General features: G+C 41.3%; 1 protein-coding gene across 2 annotated transcripts in view; it reads right to left on the reverse strand.

Annotated features, from left to right (window-relative positions):
• DOCK11 (dedicator of cytokinesis 11) overlaps positions 1 to 24,394 on the reverse strand; it is a 179,719-nt gene that overhangs the window by 53,710 nt on the left and 101,615 nt on the right. For both annotated transcript variants that reach the window (XM_044911764.1, XM_044911765.1), the window contains 12 exons: positions 21,063 to 21,181; positions 19,253 to 19,322; positions 19,046 to 19,171; positions 18,046 to 18,117; positions 17,175 to 17,321; positions 15,078 to 15,161; positions 14,122 to 14,233; positions 11,806 to 11,984; positions 6,755 to 6,871; positions 5,061 to 5,136; positions 4,343 to 4,452; positions 3,029 to 3,140 (listed from right to left, as the gene is read on the reverse strand). In XM_044911764.1, coding sequence (XP_044767699.1) covers positions 3,029 to 3,140; positions 4,343 to 4,452; positions 5,061 to 5,136; positions 6,755 to 6,871; positions 11,806 to 11,984; positions 14,122 to 14,233; positions 15,078 to 15,161; positions 17,175 to 17,321; positions 18,046 to 18,117; positions 19,046 to 19,171; positions 19,253 to 19,322; positions 21,063 to 21,181 — 1,324 coding nt within the window. The remainder of the gene's footprint in view (positions 1 to 3,028; positions 3,141 to 4,342; positions 4,453 to 5,060; positions 5,137 to 6,754; positions 6,872 to 11,805; positions 11,985 to 14,121; positions 14,234 to 15,077; positions 15,162 to 17,174; positions 17,322 to 18,045; positions 18,118 to 19,045; positions 19,172 to 19,252; positions 19,323 to 21,062; positions 21,182 to 24,394) is intronic.

Here is a 24,394-nt window from a genome sequence, read left to right on the forward strand (position 1 = left end):
CGGTCAGGGAGCCTTCCCCAGGATCTCAGGGGCATCTGCCTAACAAATTGATAAAACAATCAAGTACTGAATGGATGAATTCTGGACAAAAGGAACGACAACGAAGTCCAAAGTTTTCGATTCCATTTTACAGTCAGGACCTCTTCGAGGAGCCAGAGATCTCTTGTGAGAAGCTTTCTTCTAATAGCAATAAGCCTACCAGAGAGAGCAGTGCCAATCAGAAGTCACCTGCAGGTTCTCCTTTAACATCTATCCTTGGTCCTCAAAGCGGGTATGGATTTCAAGATGTTTCAAACCTTCACGAAGACAAGCATGGCCAGCCAAAAAGGAAACGCGTCTACACCCAGAAGACCTCCACACAAAAGTGTGAAACTCAAATTAACTTCTCTTGGAGCCTTTCCAGTATTTCTACCACAGAAAACCCCACTATTCAAGTCATATCTGAAACTTCAGAGGAAAATATGCCTGATTATAATGGAAGTTCATTTCCCCCTTTTACACAGAGTAAGGAAAAATCCCCTTTAAAAACTGTATTTCCTTTTGACTCTACTTTAAAATCAAGTGGGAAAAGATCAAAGAGTGGTATTGCTCATTGCAACACTGGGTTTTCTGTAAGAGATTGCAGCAACCAGACGCTTTCCACCAAACAATCCACTGTGAAGAAGAATGCTAATGAATCTACAGGTACAGAGTATGATGCCGATAAGCCTCAAGGTGACACCCAAAGTTTCACCTTGGGGTCTGCAATAAAGAGAAAAGCTAGGATAGTGTTAGAAAAGGGGGGAAAGTAGCTTTCCCTCATCCTCTCAAGGAAAATGCTTTTCTTTTACAAGAGGACAGTCTTCCTGTCAATTCGGACTGTGTAACTGATTACCCCTGACTCTGATTCCCTTTCTCAGGAAATAATAAACCAGACAGTAAGAACAACAACAAAAAAGTTTGGCAAATGACTAAGACTTTGAAACAGTGAATTATTGCCAGTTAATAAAATATAGCCACAAATAGAAAAGGAAATTCATTCTGTAGAATCCCTGTACTTCTATATAAAAGTATAGAGGTCTGTCATCTTTTTGTCGAAATTAAGTTGCTACTGTTTATGAACCAATAAAGAAAGCCAAGAGAGGACCTGAAGAGTGTGGACTTCTAAGAGTTCAACATTTAAATGCATACAGAGTGACTAAAATATTTACCAGACAAGACAAAGTAACTAGAACACATCCATTGAGAAAGGTCCAGAAGCAGATTTTTTCAGAAAAAAATGACTACGACTTTACATGCACAAAAGATAAAGAGAAGATGTGACACGACTGTGTACTGGTTATTAAAAATGTGCTTTTAAAAATCAAAAAGGAAGAGCAGAAGAAAGAAAAATCTAATGAGCAAAAACCAAATGTTCAGCAAGCACGGTCAACATTTACAAGAGGAGCAGAACTATGAAGTTCTCAAGAAACAAAGCAGTTATGGTCTTATCCATGACCTTAAAAAAGCTGCCAGAGGCTTGTCCCTGGTTATCACAGTATGTGGTGTGAGAGTGTGTGTGTATGTGTGCATGCACACGCACTCTACTGGAGTGGAGATGAGGAGAAGTAGTCAGCTGGGCATCTCCCCCCACTCCTCTCCCCACCCCCTCCCTTTTTTCCTCCCCCTGCCCCCAACTTACTTTCCCTGGGCTGTGGTGGTATTCAACTACTTTTCTTTTTTTCATGTGTCTCTTAGGCCTTTTTGTTTTGTTTTTAAACAAATTTATTGAGAGAATTCATGGGCCATAAAATCCATTTAAAAAGTGCACAATACAATAGTTTATAGTATTTTTCAAGAGCTGCGAAACCATCACCCCAGTTTTAGAATATTTTCATCACCCTAAAAAGAAACCCCGTACACATTAGCGGTCACTTTCCATGTTTGCCCACTTTTCACGTTGTGGGAAGAGAAAAACAGTGAGCTGTGGCTGTAGTTGTTAACGGATCCATTATCTCTCAGAATGAAATACCACCGGGGTCAAAAATGATCTCCCTTTATTTCTTTCTTTCCCAAAACAGGGAGGGACATCATAGTCTCTCAATACAATCTTTGATTTTTACCCTAAGTTATACAGTCTTAGGATTTAAAGATTAGAGTTGTTTTTCTACGGTTTTATTAATACATTCTAGAATTTATTATTCATATCTAGCTATTTTTAAGGTCTTTGATAGTTAACTATCAAATTATTTTATGTCTTTATATCCTGCATTATTATAAAAAAGATGTAAAGTAATATTTAAAAATATTTAAATATAAAAATATTTTAAAACACAGCAAAAAATAGAAAATAAGTAAAAGAGAATGATTACGATAATCAGAACCCAGGGGCTTTTATGTTCTTCATTCCTGCACACATGTTTCTTAGTGAAAATACTGAGAAAAGGAAGAAAAGGGAGAGAATTGTGGAAGTTAATGTGATATCTGGGAATAAGATAACCTTCTGATTTTACTTCCAGAGGACATGCAGTTTATGAAAACCCTTTGGTTATTCTAGCATATAAATAACTGGTAATACTAGTAAATAATACAACTGTACACCAAGGGGGCAAAAAACTGGAGGCTGAAAAACAACCTACCACCATGCAGCACCACACTACGAAGATAACAGCGGCATTCCCAACCCTCAGAGAACACTTCCTGTCTTTTTGTTTGCTTTTGGTTTTCCAAATCCTGGGTCAAATAAAAGCTAAAGTATTAAATATGACTTCTGGTTATTATTTCCTTCTGTTTACATTGGTCATTTAATGCGTTATAAGCTCTGCGTGGAAAAAAAATACGTTTAGCACTTTTAAAACTACGGTTTCATTTTAGAAATCAACTTTTAAATTAAAAAAAAATAGTTCAAAGCATCAAACCTGTATGACCCAAGTGAACCTATTTTAAGTTAAAAATGATCTGTTTCTAACGTGCATGTGTTTTACATACAGGTGATGATCAAATATTTGTTGCATGACCCTGTGAGGGTGGATGTCTAGTAGAGACCATGCTTAATATGCTGGTAACTCACCTTCAGAAATCATTTTTACTATATACAGGTAACACATTAAGAGGCTTCTGGTTTCATACTGGTCGAGTCGGTTATACTGGGATACACTACCCCTTGTAGAACTCTGTCGGGTCTGCAATAGAAAGACAGGACTTTGTCAAACAATATTGGTACTATACTTTTCCATAGCTTTTCACTCAATAACTACTGGTATCATTAGTCCTGTTCGGGATAATTCTAAGCCTAAATCCAGATTTTCTATCATACTTGGAAGGTAAATGAGCCGAATCTTTCTTTGATGCTACTGCACAGAATAGTACTGCTAGAAATTACCTGCGGGTCTTCATCAAGATGACAGCCATGGACGATGTGTTTCATTCCCTTAAGTTCTGTGTTTCAGTAGCAGTAAAAAATTTAAATAACCATATGTGGCTATTCCAGGAAAGATAGCTTTTACATGGAGGGGGAACTTAACTAAGGTATATGGAAGCACAAACATTTTAAGCTCTTTTACTTTGAATCTTTCAGAGTCTATTAATTAAAATTCAACCTACAAATAATAGGTCAGGAAATCTGTATTTTTTAAAAAGGGCTAATATTACAAGATAAATTATATGATAAAGAATCCAGTAATACTTTAGAACTACAGCTTCTACAAACCAGTGATGTTCCTTTTAATGACTTTTGTTAAAATACCAGTTGTTAAGCATGACAAGATCTGACTTATTTGGGGATTTATAAGAATAGAATACTAATAATCTAAAGAGTTTACCTTATTAAAAACCAGTTCTTTCACAGTTGAGCTAAACTGGGCTGGACATATGCATTTACTAAACCAGGATTTACTAAGAACGAACTTTCACTTGGAGCAAAACACCTAGGTTCTGAATGCTTGCTAGCTGTGTGATTATTATTTTTTTTTTTAAAGATTTTATTTATTTATTTGAAGAGAGAGACACAGCGAGAGAGGGAACACAAGCAGGGGGAGTGGCAGAGGGAGAAGCAGGCTTCCCGCAGAGCAGGGAGCCCGATGCGGGGCTCGATCCCAGGACCCCGGGATCATGACCTGAGCCGAAGGCGGACGCCCAACGACTGAACAACCCAGGCACCCCCATAAGCAGTTTTAAATATCCAAGTAGCAGCTGCCATGGTAGGAAGGAACCACTGCAACATCCAAGAATTACGGGATGCTTTTTACAGATCCAGGCCGACTACAGGAGAGTAGAGAGCCTTTAATTTATATAAAAAGACAGACTGAAAAAAAAAAAAAAAAAACAGACAGACTGTTGTAACCTAACATATCCCTAGGGTTATCCCTTATATTTAGGTTCTTACATTTTCAACAGTTCCGCTCTGATCTGGAAATCCTGTTGCTCCTTCTGGGATGAGGGAACCTCTTGAATCTTCCCTCTTGATTCCATGTCCATTTTGAAAAGCCCCATAAGCTGGAAAAAAGCCAAGTCCTTGTTAACAACAGGAAGAATGGTCAAAAAAATATTTTTAAAAATAAGTACTGGGTTAATTTAAAGATAGATTTTAGGGAACGGATCTTGGTCATCTAAAATGTGAAGTTTCTATTTTATATCAAAACACCGTAAGAAGCCTAACAAAGGGTGACTTTTTTTTTAAAACCACTTGAAATACTTTACTATGTATGAAACTACAAGAGGTTCTCTGGAAGTAATAAAGGAAAGCCATACAATTTGAGAGATAGTTTTATAGATAAGGAAACTTGGGCCCAGAAAAGGGAAGTGTCTTATCTAAGACTGGAGACAGATAGGATCGGAAACCAGTGTTTTTCTCATTATCCTTTATTTTACCAGTATACCAAAGCTACATTTTAAACAAGCTTAGATAAGGAAACTTAAGCAAAAAAAAATTAAAAACATGCTGAGTCAGGAAGTGGCTGCAAGTGTGAGTCAGATTTAATTAAACTTTAGAAGAGATCATGCTATGTATAGTTGTTATTATGAAGTATTTCAAAAATACAGAGAAGTACAGGGTGCATTTCTACACAGCCATGCAATGTATAATCTTTAAAGGACTTAATTACCAGTGTCTTTGTCAGTGCTCAGACTCCCTCTATTTGTAGGTGAAGTGAAGCCACATGCAAACTCATCCCTGGATGCCTGTAACACAATGTGACACCTCTGTCATTTCAACAAATTTGTACACGAGGATGAGAAATTGGAATTAACAGAATGAGAGGGTACCCTAACTTTAAACAAAGCTCACTGTGAAAGTCTAAATCAGGTATCACTGTTGGTATTTTGGTGACATCTCTTTAAAAACGGGGCACTAGTGTACTCTGCAAGCATGACCCCTGGCCAAGTAACAGAACCCTAGATGGCTGGTAAAAGCTCCGACTGGTTGCAGTCCAGTCATGGCTCAGTAATCCTCCTTGGAACTAGGTGCAATGCTAGAAGGTGGAGTGTGACCAGAAGCCCTAGATGAATTTCAGCTACAGAAGAAAGAACAGATAAGTAAAATATTTCCAAATATCACGGTCGAATGTTGTGGAGTGAGCATAAGCATGAGTTAACTGTGTCTGTGAAGAAAGACCAGCCTAAAACCCAGGTAGATAATGCAGCACCCACATTTAGCTGATTTACGTAATCGGGAGCTATAGGCAATAAAGCCATCAGGGAGGCTTAAAAGCAGCTTTCTCAGGAACCCAAGGCAGGCTGGACAAATCGACGAGGACATTTGATAGGGGTAATTTCCAAAGGAAGCTGTAAAGGACACAGTTCAACCTGCCACTCAACAATATAACATGGCTACTGAAAGTGTGAAGGTGATCTTGGGCCATTCGGAACATGGAGTGGGGGCAGGGCAGGACTTAATAGTCCCTCTGGGGAGACTATAAAGCATACCATTCTGTGCACCACGTTTTAATAGGGCGACTGGTAAAATGGAGCATATTCAGAAGAGCGTAACCAAGATTGTCAAGGGTTTGGGAATGACAAAAGATGAAGTAGAGAAATCTGGTCTGGAGAAAAATTTAGAAGGCACTTGTGCAAGGGGTATCATGTGGAAGTGGGAACAGATGTGTTCTATGTAGCTCTAAGAAGGCAAAACGAGGACAAGTAGATAAGAAAACGTTTTAGGTCTAATGTGAGAAGGAAAGTTTTAATTATTACAAAGGCAAAATGTTGTTTTGCCAAATGGGAGACTGGTCACCCTCTGAGGTTCCTTTTAATACTAAGATTCTAAAGGGGGAAACAAGCACAGACCAATTGTGCTGAGCTAAAAGCAGCTCAAAAGAAGAACTAAAAGGAGGCTGTCCCAGGAAGGGAGAAGCAAAGGAATATGCCTCACATTTTGGAAGCGAAGAATCCTTCATTCCGTTTTCAAGTTGAATATATGAAGGCAAATAACAACAGTAAATCTTAAAACAACTGGGTGGAAGGGATTCTTGGTATTCTCTTGGACCTTGTTACTGAAAGTGTGGTCCCTGGACCAGAAGCAGGCAAAAGTGTGTTAGAAACGCAGTCTCACACTCCACCACAGGCCTACTGAGTTAGAGTCTCTGGTTTAACAAAATCCCCAGGTGACTGGTATGTACATTAAAGTATGAGAAGCAGGGGCGCCTGGGTGGTTCAGAAGCACTGCTCTAGAAAAAAAAAAAAGTATTAACTGTAAAAATGGAATGAAAAGTAATGATTAAGAAATACAGCATATGACCCCAGTTCCAAACGCAGTCAATAAAATGGGATAAAATGCCAGTGGAAACACATTACTACTTACAGAATTAGGCAAGGCTGCGCAAGAATACAAGGTATCTCGACCTGCTAACCGCTGTATATTTTCCAAGAGCAGTCCAACAAACGGTAGGTACAATTGTGCTATTTTGGCCTGTTGGTTCTGAAAAATAATTACCCAAAGCTTAGGAGGTATATAATATGTCTATTTCACAAATAAAGCTGGCCCCATCTATCAGTTTTAAGACTCAAAGTGGGCTAATATCCACAACGAATTAGTGAAGCATGAGGCTATTTATACTTACAAGTCTCAAAACTAATTGCCACACAACTTTCTTGGTCTTTGGATTTATACACGATACAGAGTCAAATCACATCCCTCAATAACTGCATAAAGTAAAAGGCACAAGTTCACTCTTTTAAAAATAGCGGTTGACCTAGAAAGCAGATAACATCAGTCCTATTCTTCAACTCCAGTGAGGGTTGAGTTTTCATGAGCACAGGGATGGTGTCTATCTTGTTCACCACTTCAACCCCAGTGCCTGGGCAGATAGGAGGTGCTCAATACACATTAGCTGAATAAATGAATCAGTGGAAGAAGTGAAAAAAATGGTGAGTTACTGGGGCGCCCAGGTGGCTCAGTCAGCTGGGCGGCCAATTCTTGGTTTTGGCTCAGGTCAGGATCTCGGGGCCCTGGGATTGAGTCCCACATCGGGCTCTGCACTCAGTACAGAGTCTGCTTCAGGATTCGCTCCCTCTGCCCCTCCCCCTCTTCTCTTTCTCTCAAATAAATCTTTTTAAAAAATGGTGAGTTACTCTATTCCTTAAATTAACATTTTTTTGCTTTGATCAAAGCGATTAAGATAATGTGATCTTGGCCCCTTGAGTCAATTGTAAGACTTGGGAGATATATTTGTAAATAAATATATTTATTTATCTCCTGGCCACTAGTAGTCTTAATGTGGTACCTCTTATATGAAAATGTATTTATTGCTTCTCTCAGCTCTAGACATTCCTCATTTGACACGTACATACACTCGAGTCAGCAAAAACAGTGGATGTAATGGCATCAAAGTTGCCCTTCACATTTCATGACTCTGGGAGGTTTTTCCAGACACTTAGAGAAGGCCTCTAGGGCTCAATAGTCAACATACAGAATACAGAAGATCAGTAGTATCTCCTCGTTGCTTGGATTTGCATTTGTTATTCAGGTTGAACAATTTTTCATATTGTTCAATTATTTCTGGGACTCTGCCCCAGATTGTGCTGATGGGCACAGAGGTCTGAGAACCAACTTCCCACCCAAGGCAGGAACGGCCCTTCCCTGCATCCCTGACAAATGGTTCACTTTCACACTCCAGCCTTTTCCTGGATTCTGTTAGAAGGGTCCTTTAGCTGCTTTACTCCTTGTAAGTTCTACCTGCTAGGTACAACTCTGGCCTCTGGGACTACAGAGAGTAAGGCTACTTCCCACTTTTACATGGCAACTCTTCCAATAGTTAAAGATAGCTACCACAAATCAGCTTAATTCATTCTTTGCGAGGCTAAATGGCCCTAATGACTTTCCTTTGTTCTTCACGTGGCTTTGGTTTCAAGACTTTTTCCCCTAGCGTGGTCACCTGTTTTTGGCAGTTCTGTAGTTTTCCACTTTGGATCTGACAGGCACTATAGTCTCGTGGCTAAGAACACAGATTTTGGATTTTATACTTGTATGAATTCCCAGTCTCCTGTTACCGTTCCTTGACTGTGATCACATCACTGAGCCACAGCTTTCTCTTTCGTAAAATGCAGATAATAATAATAATGCTATTAATTCAAGTGAGGTATTTAATAGTGTGACATGTAGTGAGTCCTCAATAAATTTAAGCTGTCATTATTAATACTATAGCTTCGAGATGGGCGTCCACTTTCGTTTGATAGTGAGCACTAGGGAAAGAGCTAATACAACTCTCTCAGGGGAACAGGAACACAGGAAAACATACAGTGTAAAATATATTAAGCTTTGCCTGCACAAAAGACAGAAAACAACCTAAGAATCTATTACTAGAAGACAGTTTAAAATAAGGCATAATCCAGCGGCGCCTGGCTGGCTCAGCGTGTAACTCTTGATCTCAGGGTTGTGAGTTCAAGCCCTACATTGGGTGTGGAGCCTACTTAAAAAATAAATGAAATAAAATGAGGTATATCGATATGATGGAATAATATGCAGGGTTTTTTTTTTTAATGTGGTAGATCTAATCTTCAGGATGTACTGTTAGGTAAAAAAAAAAAAGAAAAATGCATAATGGTTCCCACATACGTGTGTGTATGTATATACATATATTTATATATATAGGCTTGTGCATGGACAAAGTAAAGTATGTATAGGAAACTGATAAGAGTAGCTACTGCTGGAGAGATGAATTGGGACATGGGGATAACAAATGGGAGAGAGGCATTTTTTAACCATGTACATGGATTACTAAAAAAAAAAAAAAAAAACCAGGGGGGAGGGGGGGGGGGGGGGGGAAGGGGGGGAGAAGGGAAGAAAATTGTTCCACAGCCCAAGTCGAAACTGCATTAACATCACTTGCAGTGGGTACGGGAACAGATACAGACCTCAGGGCAAACAGCAGCCGCTGGACATTTTTGTTCTGAGTCGAGAAGAGGTCTCATAGTCATTATAACAAGTTAGGAGATCTCCCAAAGCAGTTTCTGAGTAGCACATAATAGGGACCAGTGACATCTTGATAATTTCATTAGACGAGGGGCCAAAGAGTAGCAACATGGTTGAGGGGGTGTGACTAGGGTATCTCAAAAGCAGACTTTCCATAGGAAGCATTTTCTTCCTTGACTGTATATTTATTTGGGGTCACTTCGGGGGGAGCCAATAAAAATTACGGGAGCCTAGGGGCACCTGGGTGGCTCAGTCGGTTGAGCGGCTGCCTTCAGCTCGGGTCATGATCCCAGGGTCCTAGGATCGAGCCCCGCATCGGGCTCCCTGCTCAGCGGGAAGCCTGCTTCTCCCTCTCCCACTCCCCGTGCTTGTGTTCCCTCTCTCGCTGCGTCTCTCTCTGCCAAATAAAAAAATAAAATCTTTTAAAAAAAGTTAAAAAAAAATTATGGGAGCCTAAAGCATCCATCTCTATCCTTACCTTGGCGTCACCATTAATGGTGAACATGTTTTACTTGAATGTTATTTGACAAATGACCCCTTACTCAGTCCACCTGTGAATTCTTTGGACCCAGCAGAGAAAGGAATTAAAGCTTTGGTTAACCAGGCCCATGAAGCAAAGTTCTATCAGAAAGAATCCCATACTCATGTAACAGCTGTTTAAAGCTTTTGAACAAAGAGAAAAGGGATTTAGAAGTCACTGAAGGGGTAATGAGCTTGGCATTTCAATCTTTCCCACGCTCCCAAACCTCAAATACTCAAGTAGGCGTAGTGTTGAACTTTTACAGATAACAAGAGTTACGTGTATGTGTGTATACTGTAACATCTCAGAATTTTAAAAAGGGAATAATGTCCAAATATGTGATAGAAAATATTTAAAATTCCACCTCTAGATAAGACACTAGTGAAATCCCATTTTCCTGCACTTTCATCTGAAGAGGCAGAGGTAAATAACACAGTTTCCTGCTTTGGGGAGGGGAAGTTCATTTTGTGCTTTTCCCATGAATCCTTTGAAATCACAGCTAGAGACATTTTCCTCCACGTTGCCTAAGATCCTTTTCTGCACTACTAGACATAAGCAGCAGTTCACCAGAACCCAGTGGTAACTGGCAGTTTTAAAGGTTTGACAAAGCTTGGGTGGAATGGCTGACCTTTGAGATATCTTTCCATTTAGATGTATTATACTGGTTACCTTGCATTACGTCAATATCGACATTCACAACAAAAGAAAATAGCACATATATATGGAGCAATGGGAATATGTTACTATAGTTATAATGTGACAGAAACCAATGCAAACTGCGGTGAGTAACAAATAACATCTTAACGCTGAGTTTAAATCTACTTTAGGATAGAATCACATGAAGAAAACCAGCAAAATGTGTAAGAAAAAAAAAACTTTGGAATTAAAGAACTATAACTAGATGTAGCTGGCAGGCATCTTCTGTTTATCAAGGACAAATGGGAATACTGTAGAAAAAGAATAAGCTCTATCTCCAAGTCAGCTTTCCCAAGTGATGACAATAATAAACGATATCCTAATTTTGATTTGTATTTGAATGTAAAAACCAAAGGACAAATTATTAATTATGAAATAATATGATGTCACCTTGAGGCATTTGATTCTAGGTACGTAAGTTTATTCTAAGTCCACAGAGTTTGCGAACTCCTTTTTTTAAGCCCATAGGGTTTAATGTTAATAAGATCTGAATATATATGTTAAAGGTGCAGCAAACAACAACTATAGCTATGGTCTTCACACACAGACACTGTGCAATGTCTATAAGGTTTATAGCCACACCTACATTTTTTCAGTAAGAAGAAAATCTTCATATTACGTATTTCATATTTGAGCCAGTTAACATGTCTTACTATTAATCACTTAATCAATAATATAACTGATTTAGGGATATATATTTGAGGATGTATACTAAGAAATATACTTGAAAGAGTCCACATGGCTACAACCATATATGATTTTTCTTAAAGTCGAATTAGCTTATGTAACAACTCATGAGGTAGTTATGTTGTTCTTTACACGATTTGAGAAACCAGTGTTTTTCTTCAATAGTTAACTGAACAGTATTTTTTTTTTAAAGATTTTATTTATTTATTTGAGAGAGAGAATGAGATAGAGAGAGCATGAGAGGGGGGAGGGGCAGAGGGAGAAGCAGACTCCCCGCTGAGCAGGGAGCCCGATGCGGGACTCGATCCCAGGATTCTGGGATCATGACCTGAGCCGAAGGCAGTCGCTTAACCAACTGAGCCACCCAGGCGCCCAACTGAACAGTATTTTTAAAACCCAATCATTTGATACTGAAACAAATCTTATTTATAAAAGTTCATCGATGCTCATATTATATGCCTTACTGAACACATCATCTTTAATGTAAAATCTTAACAGAAATTTACTACTGTGATACTGATTAGATGGGCATCCTTACCTTGTGTTGGTATCTAGTGTCAAATGCATGTTTTATCAAAAGATTCTTTATGACAGAGATAGCTGTATATCTGATCTCATAATTGTCTTGGAGAGCAATGGAGGTTTCCCTCAGAAGTAAACCAACCAAGAAGTGATGCTTGCAATATTCATCTGATAAACTGTATTCAAGATTTGAATCTGCAGTACAATGAAATGGAAAACCCATTTATAAAAGTAATCAAAAATTACCTTGACATTAAAATACCATATTTATTATTTAGTGATATGTGATCATGCTAGCAAGAGCTATAATTTTATTCTTAACGAATGTGAACAATTCTTTTGTCATGTAGAATGAGCATGCAAAATTTTTACAAGACAGGCACACTCACAATTAGGGCTGTAGGATAGCCTTAATGATCATTTCAGTCGGTAAGATAGTCCCTAGATTCCTTTTTTCCTAGATTCTTTTCAATTCTTAGGAGTCTTAAGATTGAACCCGGAATTAAAGAATACTCTATTTGGCAATATCTTAACACATGTCTTTGTATCCGAAGAGATTTCGTGAAAACTACAAATTGGACGGATTCTATACAACAATACTTGAATTACTTATCTGTTTACACTTGTAAAGTAGGAAAAGGAAGAAAAAGACAACTGAATCATTCTAATGGTATTACCTATGGACTGTTCTAGTAAATGTCACATACCGGCCCGAATACAACGGGATACAGGAACAGTAAGAAAAACAGCCTCATCTCACTCCCAATTCATCAGCAGGCAAGTACAGATCTTTGACTTCAGAAAATCACCACTTCACTTCAAACTATGTCTTTCACTCCCTTTTAGACCTCAGTCCATTTTAAATCCCAGCTGCTAATATCCTGGTTGGGGCCTGCCCCATAACTACTCCCAAGGGACTGTGATCAAGTTTAGTCATTTCTACCGCAGATCTTCACAATCTTTATTTATTTATTATTATTTATTTATTTATTTTACTTATTTCCTCTCTTCTACCCTTGTATTTAATTAAGCTGTAAAGCTAAAGGATATGTTTTCTAAATACTTTTTCTTCACTTTCACTGGCTCCAATTCAGTGACTAACACCCCACTAACTAACACACACACACACACACACACACACACACACACACACGCCGACCCACCCACCCACCCACACCATCGCTCAACAGCTACTCCCTTGGAGACCAAGGCAGCCAATTTTCTTCTTGCCCTGGCTCATCCTCTTTTGTGAATCCCGAGCACTTTCCGCACACGAGGGCCAGTCATGACTAACCCAGGTGGCTCTATCCGGATAGATTCTGCAATGGCAGTTAAGGTTTTTTTGGTTTTTTTGGTTTTTTGGTTTTTTACTTCAGTGATTTGAATACATCCAATCGGGTACTTTCCTCCAAACCTTCAAAACTGCGGCCAAACAGTCATTAGACAGGGTCAGAGAGGAGGGAGGCAAGCCTGGGCAAGAGGACACACACTTAAAGAACAGATACACCCTCCGCTCCCCACGCTGCATTGAGCAGGAACTTATTTTCAAGCGGATTCCTCTAAAAATCAATGTGTAAGCTGATTATAAAAGGAAACAAATAATAAAACCAATACTCCTTGGTTTGCGGAGTCCATTAGCCTAAAGCCTCACTGTGGCTAGGGACGATTTGAAAAGCAAACAAAGCCCCTCCCCCCGTCCATCTTAGCCATTCATCAAATCAATTGTTTTTAAAGACAGTGAACTACTTGAGAGTGAACCGAGTTAAACCTACCTACTGAAGTCAAACGGTCCACCGCAAATGAAAAAAAATCTAATTAATATATGAAAAGAAAAGGGACAAATAAAAAACATAGTAACATAAGAATAGCGCTATACAGCAAAGCATTCAATAAAACTAGCAATGGAGTTAACTGAAGGCATTTCATACATTTAATACATACGACAAATTACAATTCCACTCTGCTTTTATGCTTCTCTTTTGAGGTTCCTTTCAGTGGAAATGCATTTCTATGGTTTGTTTTTTTGTTTTTTAATTCGGTCTCATGTAAGAGTTCAAACACTATTACAGAAAGCAATTTTACGACTATCTGACATCTCTGGCTAAGGAGTCATCGATGTAATAATGCACCTGATTTCTCCACGCTGTGACTACCATCACTGACACTAAGAAACAAGTGTGGAATACTGTTAATGAACGTATCTTTGGACAGTTAACGATTCTGAGGTTACCTTTCAATTCACGGTTTGCCCAGAGAACAGTACTCTACGCTAGCGCCAGCCCCCCCCAAAAGAAAACCACAATTTCGAGTGATGGAAAATGCAAATACATACCTTGAACACGCTGGAGTTTAGGTTTTGCAAATGCCATTGGCAAATTCAGAGGAATGTAATGTTCGTGATTGCAAATTGTTTGCAGAAATTCAAACTTGTATTCGGCCAGAACCTAAATGGAAAGAAGCGACACATGAACTCCCTTTTTCATCGGCGTTTACTGTTTTAATAATTAAACACAGGCCATTCCTTTCCCAAACAGAAGTGTTCAGGGTTTTAAGCACACCTTGAGATGCGACCCGCGCAGGAAAGAGTTAACACAGCAGGCTCTCCTTTTAAAGCAAGCCTGCTCGCAAGGTTGGTTGCTGGCTGGCATTTGGGAAATCGGATTTTGAAATGCTCGCTACATGATAAGGTTCTGCCTTCTCTCCCAGCCTGCTCAGACTGTTGGTACAAACAATGTGATTTATTGTGAACACCTGCTTTCTTTCCCTTTCCTGCCTCTGGAATTTTGACCGGTCTCCAGTACATGGCCAGCCCCCCAGAAACAACCAAAACTCCAAGTCTCACATGGGCTTCCCTGCACAGCACTGTTGCACGCGTGTGTCTGTATTTTCGCTGCTAGAGGACGGCTGTGCTCCGTGTGACCTTCACGGGAGGGAGGACGGGCCCTCGGGAAGCCTGCATGATAACGGCCGAGGACTCCCCTAAATGTGTTTTTCCCTTACTGTTCCAGCTGTGTATCCTCACTGTGTCACCGTCATGAATCTTTAGCTGGGACTAAGACTGCCTTAACTATACGCTGAGTCCTGTGAGTCTTTCCAGTGCACCCTGGAACATGTGGGTGGTCTCGGGGACTCCCCAAACACTACCCAATATCCCCTGCTTTGAGGTACAGCTATACTCAAAGAACCTAAATAAAAACAGCAGCTCCAAGTCCTCCGGAGAAAAAATATCACCCTTGGTCTCATGCTCTGATGCCTGACGGCCGCCACGGGAACGTCCTTATAACTTACCTTGGGATCTTTGGGGCTGAATCCAGATATGTAGTCGTTTATCAAATTGAAAACAAATCCTCTATCCATTAGCGTCAGGCAGCGCTACAGAAACCAAACAAAAGGAATGGTGACATAATTCTGGAAGTCTGGCAAGGACAGCTTTTTAAAGTTTTCAAATTTGTTCCGCATGAAGGGCATGGCATTCTCACTTTTACAGACAATAGAATAATGGCTTTCAGAGTTTTACTGTAGGTGACTTAAAGAAGAAGATAAAGGGCAAGTGATTTATTGTTGGAATAGGGTCCCAACTGTACAATTTTCATATAGAGATGGACAGATGCGCATATATATACACAAATACACACAAATCTATAAGCATACATATGTATGTATATAAACACATAAACACATATACATACACATACACATACGTATAATCTATTCAGCTACTCTGTCTCATTTTGGTCAACTCTAAAAGCTCAAAGTGAAGCATACAGTGGTCAGTTAGCTCTAAAAGTGGGGTTTGGCTAGGGCAACATTTCAGACCCAAAGAGAAGGCTCTCCTGTGTTCTGTGACGTCTTGGCCCATTAATACAGCCCTCTCCCGTGACCGCCCTCACCGCTGTCCAGAGGTGCCTGCTGGCCTCCTCCTAGTTAAGGCTCTCATTACTGGGCAAGCATACAACTCCAGGAAGCCTCTGAATCAGTGTGCACCCATCATCTCTCCATCCATCTGCTTCCAGATTCATCTCTAAGTCCAAGCCCTAATCATGTCACCTTCCCTCCCAAGAACTTTCAATACTTCCCCTATGGTCTTTAATATAATTTCCAACTCCTCAGCCTGGCATTCAAGGACACTCACAATGTCGTCCCAACCTCCTTCGCCTGTTTTACCGCCCGATACAGCTCATCTGCTCATTATCTGCTCGGGATGCGCTGTGTATTCCCAACTCCGGGTCTGTGCTCAGGCCAGGCCTGGCTAGGAATCTGCCGAATCCTACCGATTCCTCAATGTTCGGATAAAATCCCATCTTCCTGAGCCACGTTGGCCCACAAGTCCCTTGTCAAACATTTTCTTCTACGCTACCTTGTGTTTTACTTATTAGTTCCCTGTCTTTTTACCTAGATAGGACAACAGGAAGTCTCTCTTTCTCTTTATGTTCTCCACAGGGCCCACACTATCCCTATGAAATACAAGGAACTCCAGATTTGATCAGCCAACCGTTTGCATCTCATTTCTCATGGGGATTGAGTTTCTCCCTCTCCCTCTGCCTGCCGCTCTGCCTACTTGTGCTCTCTCTCTCTCTCTGTCAAATAAATAAATAAATAAATCTTAAAATAAAATAAAAATTTTTAAAATTAAAAAAATAAAGGCATATATTTGAAAAAACATCATGTGAAATGAGCAAAACATGCCTTCCGGCTAAGTCACCTGTGTGGGACTTCTGATTTAATTAGCCATTTCAGTGGGGGGCTAAAACGAAAATCAAAGCAGACTGTTTCTTTTTTTTTAAGACATTTTATTTATTTATTTGAGAGCAAGAACAAGGGGCGGGCAGCAGGCAGAGGGAGAGGGAGAAGCAGACTCCCCGCTGAGCAGGGAGCCCAATGGGGGGCCCGATCCCAGGACCCTAGGATCACAACCTGAGCCGAAGGCAGATGCTTAACCGACTGAGCCACTCAGGCGCCCAAACTGGGCTGTTTGAGCGATGGAGTGATTCAGTCAAAAGTTTCTCCAGGGGTGCCTGGGTGGCTCAGTCAGTTAAGTGTCTGCCTTCGGCTCAGGTCATGATCCCAAGGTCAAGCCCCAAATCTGGTTCTCTGCTCAGTGGGGAGCCTGCTTCTCCGTCTCTCTCTGCCCTTCCCTCCCCGCCTCCCCGCCCCGGCTTGTGCTCTCTCTCTCTCTCTCTCTCTCGAATGTTGCTTGTGCTCTCTCTCTCTCAAATGTCGCCTGTGCGACTCTCTCTGTCCAATAAATAAGTAAAATCTTAAAAAAAAGTTTTCTTATGCAGACCTAGCCGAGTCTCTAGAAAGTGGGCAATTTTTTTCTTTGGCTTTAAAGACCATATTGATGAAGAATAATTCCTTACCACGTTCCGGCTGCCTTTAACTCACCTTCAGGAAGCTAGCCAAACTATAATTGACATTTCGGGACTCATCGGGAATCTCGGCATAGCGAATAGTCACGTGGGGAATTATTGCGAGAAGCAACGAATGTAAGACATGATGATATGTCTCTGGAAATCTCTGGCCTCTGGGAAGCTTAAATTAAATAGGCATAGCAAAAAGTCAGAGTCGCAAAAGGTCTAAATCGATTGCCATTCTTATTTTCAAACACTTTCTAGACATAAATGTGTTCAACTGGAGTAGAACTTTTCTCCCAACTTAAAAATGACATTGCTAGTTCAATGTACACTTCAGATTATCATAGGAACTATCTGGACCTCGAATAATACAACTGACTGAAATCATCAACAAGCCAACTTTGGAATCATGTTCCTGAGATGCAGACACACCCCAGGCTTTCATTCCATTTTTTTTTTCCTGACACACAAAGAATTCATGTATCCATGCATCTCTATTTCGGTAAACCTACTCTGAAAAGTCTGATAAAAATGGTAAATACAAGGTGACTGTCTTCCACTTCACAAATCTGAACTCTAGAATTCCTATAACCAAGAAAATGTTTCAACACAGACATGTTTAAGCTACAACATAAGGGGAAAGCTTCAAAGAAAATGCATTTTACATGGCAAATAACTAATAGGAAAGAAGGTATGTGCAAGAGTCTCCGAGGACTTTGAAAATGCATAAACTGTCAGACCTCAGATTTATGCAATACATTTAACGCTTTTTTTTTAAGGCAAAATTGAAAAAGCGAAGGGCTAAGGGCCCTTTAGTATAAGAGGATTTGCATGTCACTGCTACCTGTGAATAAGATTAGCCTTCTTTGCCTATGTTAAATATTATTCTTGAGCCTACTTACCTTAATTTTATTCTCTTCCAACAAGTATGTGGCCATAGACTTTGCAATAATTTCAAAAAAGACCCATGAGTACTAAAATAAACAAACAAATAAATAAAATCAATTTTTAATAGTTATCCAAATCCTGAAGCTTAGCAAAGCTGGACAAATCAATATGGATCTTATCTCTGAACTTTAACAACATTTTAAAAGTGATTGCAATTCACTATCGAAGTTCCACAAAATACCTTTAAATTGCATTGCCAAAAAGGTAATATTGTACCTCAGGGCCGGCTGCTAAGGTACAAGGAGACTGTGGTGGGAATGCTCCCCTCTGTGGGGAGGTGCATTTTATCACTGACATTGTTTTGATTTGCTTACATATGGTGCTGACGGCAAACCAACTTTTATTTTATGGTTGCTTTTCAATTCTCTACAGACAATGAATCTTACTAGTGTCTGCACCCAGTGAGGGACCCAACCTTGCCCTTGGTACATCACTGGGGCCAGCCCAAGGAGCATAGGTGTTTGCCTAAGTCTATTTGAAAGGTAGAGAGAAGCCTCCAGCAGATATATCCTCAGGTGTCTGAAACTGAAATTCTACCATTACCAGAAATAGTAAAAATCATGACAAAAATAAGAGCCACCACTTGAACGCCTATGTGCCAGAAACGACGTGTTAAATGCTTTAGTTATATTTTAGAAGTGAGGAACTGGATGCCCAGAGCCGGTCGATAACAGGCTCCAGATCACAGAACTACTAGGTGGCGGATTCTCACTCAGGTCTTTCCTTTACACAATTCTTTCTATTACACATTCAACTGAGAACAGGGGGGGGGGGGGGGTTGGAAGGGTAAAGAGAATGAAGAAGGTTCTGTGGAAAGCGTGAGGGAAAAGGATACATGAGCAGAGTGGTAAAGAAAGGGGGCAAATGACGAAAAGACCAGAACCCAAGTGGGAAGGTATCAAGAGAGTACATCTCCGGCTGCTTTTGTTACCCTGTTGTGTCCCGTTTCCTTACCTTTAGCAGTTTGTTTATTGCTAAAAAGTCGGCAGACTGTTTCAATATGGCAATCATCGTGGTAGCCAGGGTTTCGTGTATCAGCTGGGCCTGAGGGGCGCTCGGTTTTTCAGGTCGGAAGCTATACTACAAACGAAGGAAAAGGAACCGTCAGTCAAAATTCCCAAGGAAAAGAAACTGCTCCCAAAGAAAGCTTCCTCCACAAACCTTGATGAAGGATCTTAAATAATTATCCAAGCCTTCTTCATGGCACTTCGAAACGATATGTAAGAGAACCCTGAAAACACATTCGCAAAGGGCAGCATGTCAGGCTATGGTGAATTTCCACAGTTGCACTGTCTAGCCCTAAAAATACCCCCACACTACCTGAAGTGTTAAAAGTGAGAGGACTGCAGACAATATAATAAGATTGTCTAACAAGATTTCCGCATCTAACACGCTCAGGGCCTTGCAAAAACACTTCCCGGTTCAAAAGAAGGCTATTACGTTTTGGCAGCCCAGCTCTAAATCTCTGTGCCCATTTCAAGTAGGGTCACGGCTACTACGGGGCAAAAGACCTCCAGTGGGGTAAATATTGAAATCCCCTCCAGTGAGTAAAAGGAAAGGAAAGAGAAAGATAAAGAAAAAATGAAAAGCACAGCTACAGATGGGGGAAAAGGAAGAGAGAGACAGGACGGGTATAACGGCGTGACCTGCGATTGGCAGTAAATCTAAAATTCATATACGAGACTGGCAGTGGTTCTCAAACATGATCACGCATCGGAATCACCCGGAGGGCAGAAGGCTGGGCCGCTCTCCCAGAGGTTCTGATTTTTGAGGTCTGGGGTGAAGTTCAATGGCCAGCATGTTTCATCAGCTCCCAGGTGATACTGATGCTGCTGGGGTAGGAGCCGTATTTGAGAACCACGGGACTACAGGGGTGCTTTGTAAATTTTTGAGCAGACTGTCCCCAACAGCAGAGTAGAACAAACAGGTGCACAGGGGTGTCGCTTAAGGCCCAGCCGGAGAGGGCGTGGCAACAGTAGAAGCAGCAAAGCCAGAAACATCCAGCACTGAGCTCTCAATGCTTTTAAGGATTCTATTTTAATTGCAAAATTCAGTGCATTTTGCCTTCTACTCTACCATATATCCTTGTTTGTTTCTATAAAAGGAATAGTCCCTCACTGTTTTTGAGTAAAAATTCATGGCTTAGGGTGACTCTGTCCAACATGAGAGCCACTAGGCACCTGTGGCTATTTAATGAAAATCGACAACAGTGAAAAGTTCAGTTCCCCAGCTGCACTAGCCCTATTTCAAGTGCTCAAAAGCTAAATGTGGCTAATGGCCACCATATTGGGCAGCACAAGTGTAGAACAATTCCACGATTGGAGAAAGTTCTATCAGACAACACTGGTCTAGGGCAATGGTTCTCAAACTCTGTTGCATTATGGAATCACCTGGATAGCTTAAAAAAAAAAAAAAATACTGATGCTGAAGTTCCACCCCTAGATATTCTGGTTTCGTTGGTATGAATGTGGTCTGGGCACAGACCTCTTTAAAAGCTCCCCAGGCGGGGCGCCTAGGTGGCTCAGTTGGTTGGGCGACTGCCTTCGGCTCGGGTCGTGGTCCTGGAGTCCCGGGGTCGAGTCCCGCGTTGGGCTCCCTGCTCGGCGGGGAGCCTGCTTCTCCCTCTGACCCTCCCCCCTCTCATGCTCTCTGTCTCTCATTCTCTCTCTCTCAAATAAATAGAATCTTTAAAACAACAACAAAAAAAATAAAAGCTCCCCAGGTGATTCTAACATGCAGTCAGGTTTTAGAACCCCTGGTGGAGGAAAACACATTAAGTTTCTCCTATGGTTTCTGGTACCATCTATCCCTGGCAATACATGACCCCAGTCTGAAAAGCATGAAACAAGAGAAAATGGATATTAGATATCTGACTTTTGGGTTCTCGTCTGGAAGATAAATTTATAGTGAAAATGAAGAAACACAAAAAGAAACAAAAGTTGTGTCTTTGTATTTTAACACCGAAACTCACATGGTGCAGTTGATAGGAACGTCATCTTCGTGGGTCATATTTGTGAGAACCCGGAAGAGTTGCATAAGAATTACAGGTAGAAACTGTATCATGACTTGGATCTCCATGGCATGCAAACACTAAAATAAGTCATTATTAGTTATGAAAACAAACAGAAATATGATATAACTTACAAATGTGAAACAACAAAAAAATTAAGTAATGAGAAATACATTCACTCGAATATAAGCCCGCTTCGATGTGAGCTTCGTAAGACAGGGGACTTTGTTTTGTTGATTCCTTTATCCGCATCTCTATTTTGGCACTCAGATTTTGTTTGTGTATTTCACATTAAACACTTTATCTACCGAAGATAAAAAGCGTAACTGGGATAAAGGGGTTTTGGAATAAAGACAACTGATTGCTGGTAAACCAGCACTCCACTGGAGTGGGAGAGCAGATGTGTGTGAAGGTTCTGGAGACTGGCCTGCTGGAGAGTGTTCTACAGAATGTGGGCCATCCGTTAATCTGCTGAGAAGGTAAATGGCATGCAGTAAAGAGCACTCCTCTGTGTAACTGGCCTCACCCTGGCACCACCCACAAAACTGGGGCAGCCCTGCATTCAAACATCCCTACAGTACATTTCTTCCAAGTGCTAACACCCTGTCTCTAGCCATAGATACGTCAATAGCACAAAGTGGAAATGTGTTCGTATGTCTGTAGAAATGAGACGAGCAGCAAAATCTGTAAAATGTCTTTCTTCTTCCTTCCCTTCTCCCCACCTCCCCTCCTTCACTCAGGCATTCACTCAATCATGTCATCAACCAGCCAACCAAAAGGTGAAAACAAGTCTCACTGGGCACCTTGTACACCAGTTCACGGTTCATTGTGATGGGAAATGCAGAGACGGAGGAGACAAGTCTCTGGACCTAAGGAACTCAGTATTTCTCTTTTGCTCTTCTCTCCATCCTTAGCCTCATCATCCCTTTTCAGGACACTATCATCTATATGCGAAGCGTCTCAGCCGTGACCTCTTAGTTCTGGGCAGTCTCTTCAGTCAGATGCATAAGGCAAGAGATCAAGCTCAAGGAATCCATGTTTATCCTTCGAGTTTTTCCTTCCTTTTGCTCCCTTTCTTCTTGCCTTACTGCCATCACCCCTCTTAACCTATAACCAAAATAGTCTAATCATTTCATAGTCGGTCTCTGTGCAGGTCGTCTTAACTCTCCACATCCACGTCTCATTTCCAAATTCATCTCCCTCCGATTTGGTTCCATCAGACCACCTCCTGCCAAAATGCCTGTGGCTCTCAACCACGGGCCACTTTGTCCCCCACGGGACATCCCCCAATGTCTGGAGACACTGGGGGTTGTCACAACTGGGGGTGCTCCTGACACCTAGTGGATAGAGGTCAGGGATGCTGCTAAACGTCCTACCATGCACTGGACACCCACTTACCACAGAGAAATTGACCTGTCCAAAATGTCAACAGTGCCAAGCTTGAGAAACTCGGGCCTACGGTCCAAGATTACTTAAGACCCAACCTAGATTTCCAGCTGTAACACTCTTCATTCTTCATAAGGCCAAACAGGTGCCTTGACTGCTCTGGCAGTATATCCTATGCATTCCCACCTTTGTGTATTTGTTCGGTTTTTAGCCGCATCCTAGCCATCCTTCCAAGTCAAGTTGAAACCCCTACTCATTCGACAAAGGCATACTGAATGACCCTCCAAGGGCCAAGCACATCAGAAACACCTGGTTCCTCCCATCAAGCCGTTCAGAGTCTATGGGGAGAAAGACCTGGGACTAAATCTACAGCACAAATGGTCAACAGTACAACAGTGGTATGTACAAAATGCACGAAGGAAGAAGCAACTGAGTCCTCACGTGGGCAGAGGATGTCCAATAAGGCTTCAGACAGGAGGCAGGTGAAAGGCAAAGTGGGATAATAGCAGGTAGAAAAGAGAGATGGGCATTCAAGGCAAAACTGATCCAGTATCGCTCCGCGGTAATTTACTCTCAGCGCAACAGCTAGAGTGTTCTTCCTCCCCCTTGTTACCGACCCAACAAACCACCATGAACAAAAGGCTGTCAAGGGCTTCCCGTGCCTACATGTACCCCACCTCCCTCTCCAAGCTCATCTCATGCCACCTCCCCCCCACCCCGCAGCTGCTCACTGCGTTTCTTCTTTTCCGTCCTTCTAACACCGTCGCAAGGTGTTTACGCCTGCTGCAATTATCTGTCCTCCTTTGCCACAGCTTTAGCCCCTACGCTCATTTTCCTCTCATCAATTTCTTTTCGGCTTGATGCATCATCTGCTCAGATAGCCTTCCCTGACAACTCCATCTAGAACGCACTCCTGTCATGTCGGATCCCATTCATCTGTTCTATTTTCTCCGCAACATTCATCTTGATCTCAAATTACTCATTTATACCCTCTCTACCCCAGTGAGAGCAGGGATGTAGTCTGAATTGCTTCCCCGTCATATTCCTAGTGCCCACCGCACTATCTGGTCCATACGAGGTGCCCAGTAAGTATTTGGCGAATGACTGTATCAACGAATAAAATAAGGAACCGAAGCATTAAGATAAAGATGGGAGGCTTCTAGTCTCAGGGGTTCCTCGGTTCCCTGGACCCTTAGCACTATAACCTGGATCGTGCATTTGCTATCTATCACATATTGGTACTGCTCACTTACATTGTCATTCTACTCGTATGTGTCCTGTCTCTCTGACTGGTTTTAAGATCCTCATGGGCAATGACCCTAAGTTATTCTTCTCTGCAAGCCTCGCAGCATCTGGGAAAATACTACATACATAATGAAAGCCCAACAAGCAGGTGGCAAGTGAATTGGTGAAACAATGTCATTTATGGGGTCAACAAATAACACGGTTTGGTAGAAAGAACATGGGACCAGGAGTCAAGAGACACACGCCACAGGCTCGGCTCAGCTCAGCTCTGCTCCTTACCAGGTGAGCGACCACAGGCAAGTCCCCTCTACTTGGGCTTCAGTCTCCTTATCCGTAAAATAAAAACTCTCAAGACTCCCTTTCAGGGCTAACGGTCCCTACAGGAACTGGGCTGTTTCTGCAATCGTACAGCATTTCACTCGCTGCCACTAGAGGGCGAGCAAAGGTCACATAAATATCAGAAATTTCCACACCCTCACTTCCACACAAAAAGGAGTACTTTTTTTTCTCCATTTTAAGACTACCAGTATATTTGAAAATGAAGCTCTGCTCTATTCCATTCTGTTAAAACTTTTACAAAGCTTCCCCACTGGAAGAAAAGCCAAAGAATTTAACAGGCTCAGCATACACACATAAACCTGGCATTCTAGACATTACCCAAG

Source organism: Neomonachus schauinslandi, chromosome X (assembly GCF_002201575.2).
Source record: "Neomonachus schauinslandi chromosome X, ASM220157v2, whole genome shotgun sequence".
Taxonomy (NCBI): domain Eukaryota; kingdom Metazoa; phylum Chordata; class Mammalia; order Carnivora; family Phocidae; genus Neomonachus; species Neomonachus schauinslandi.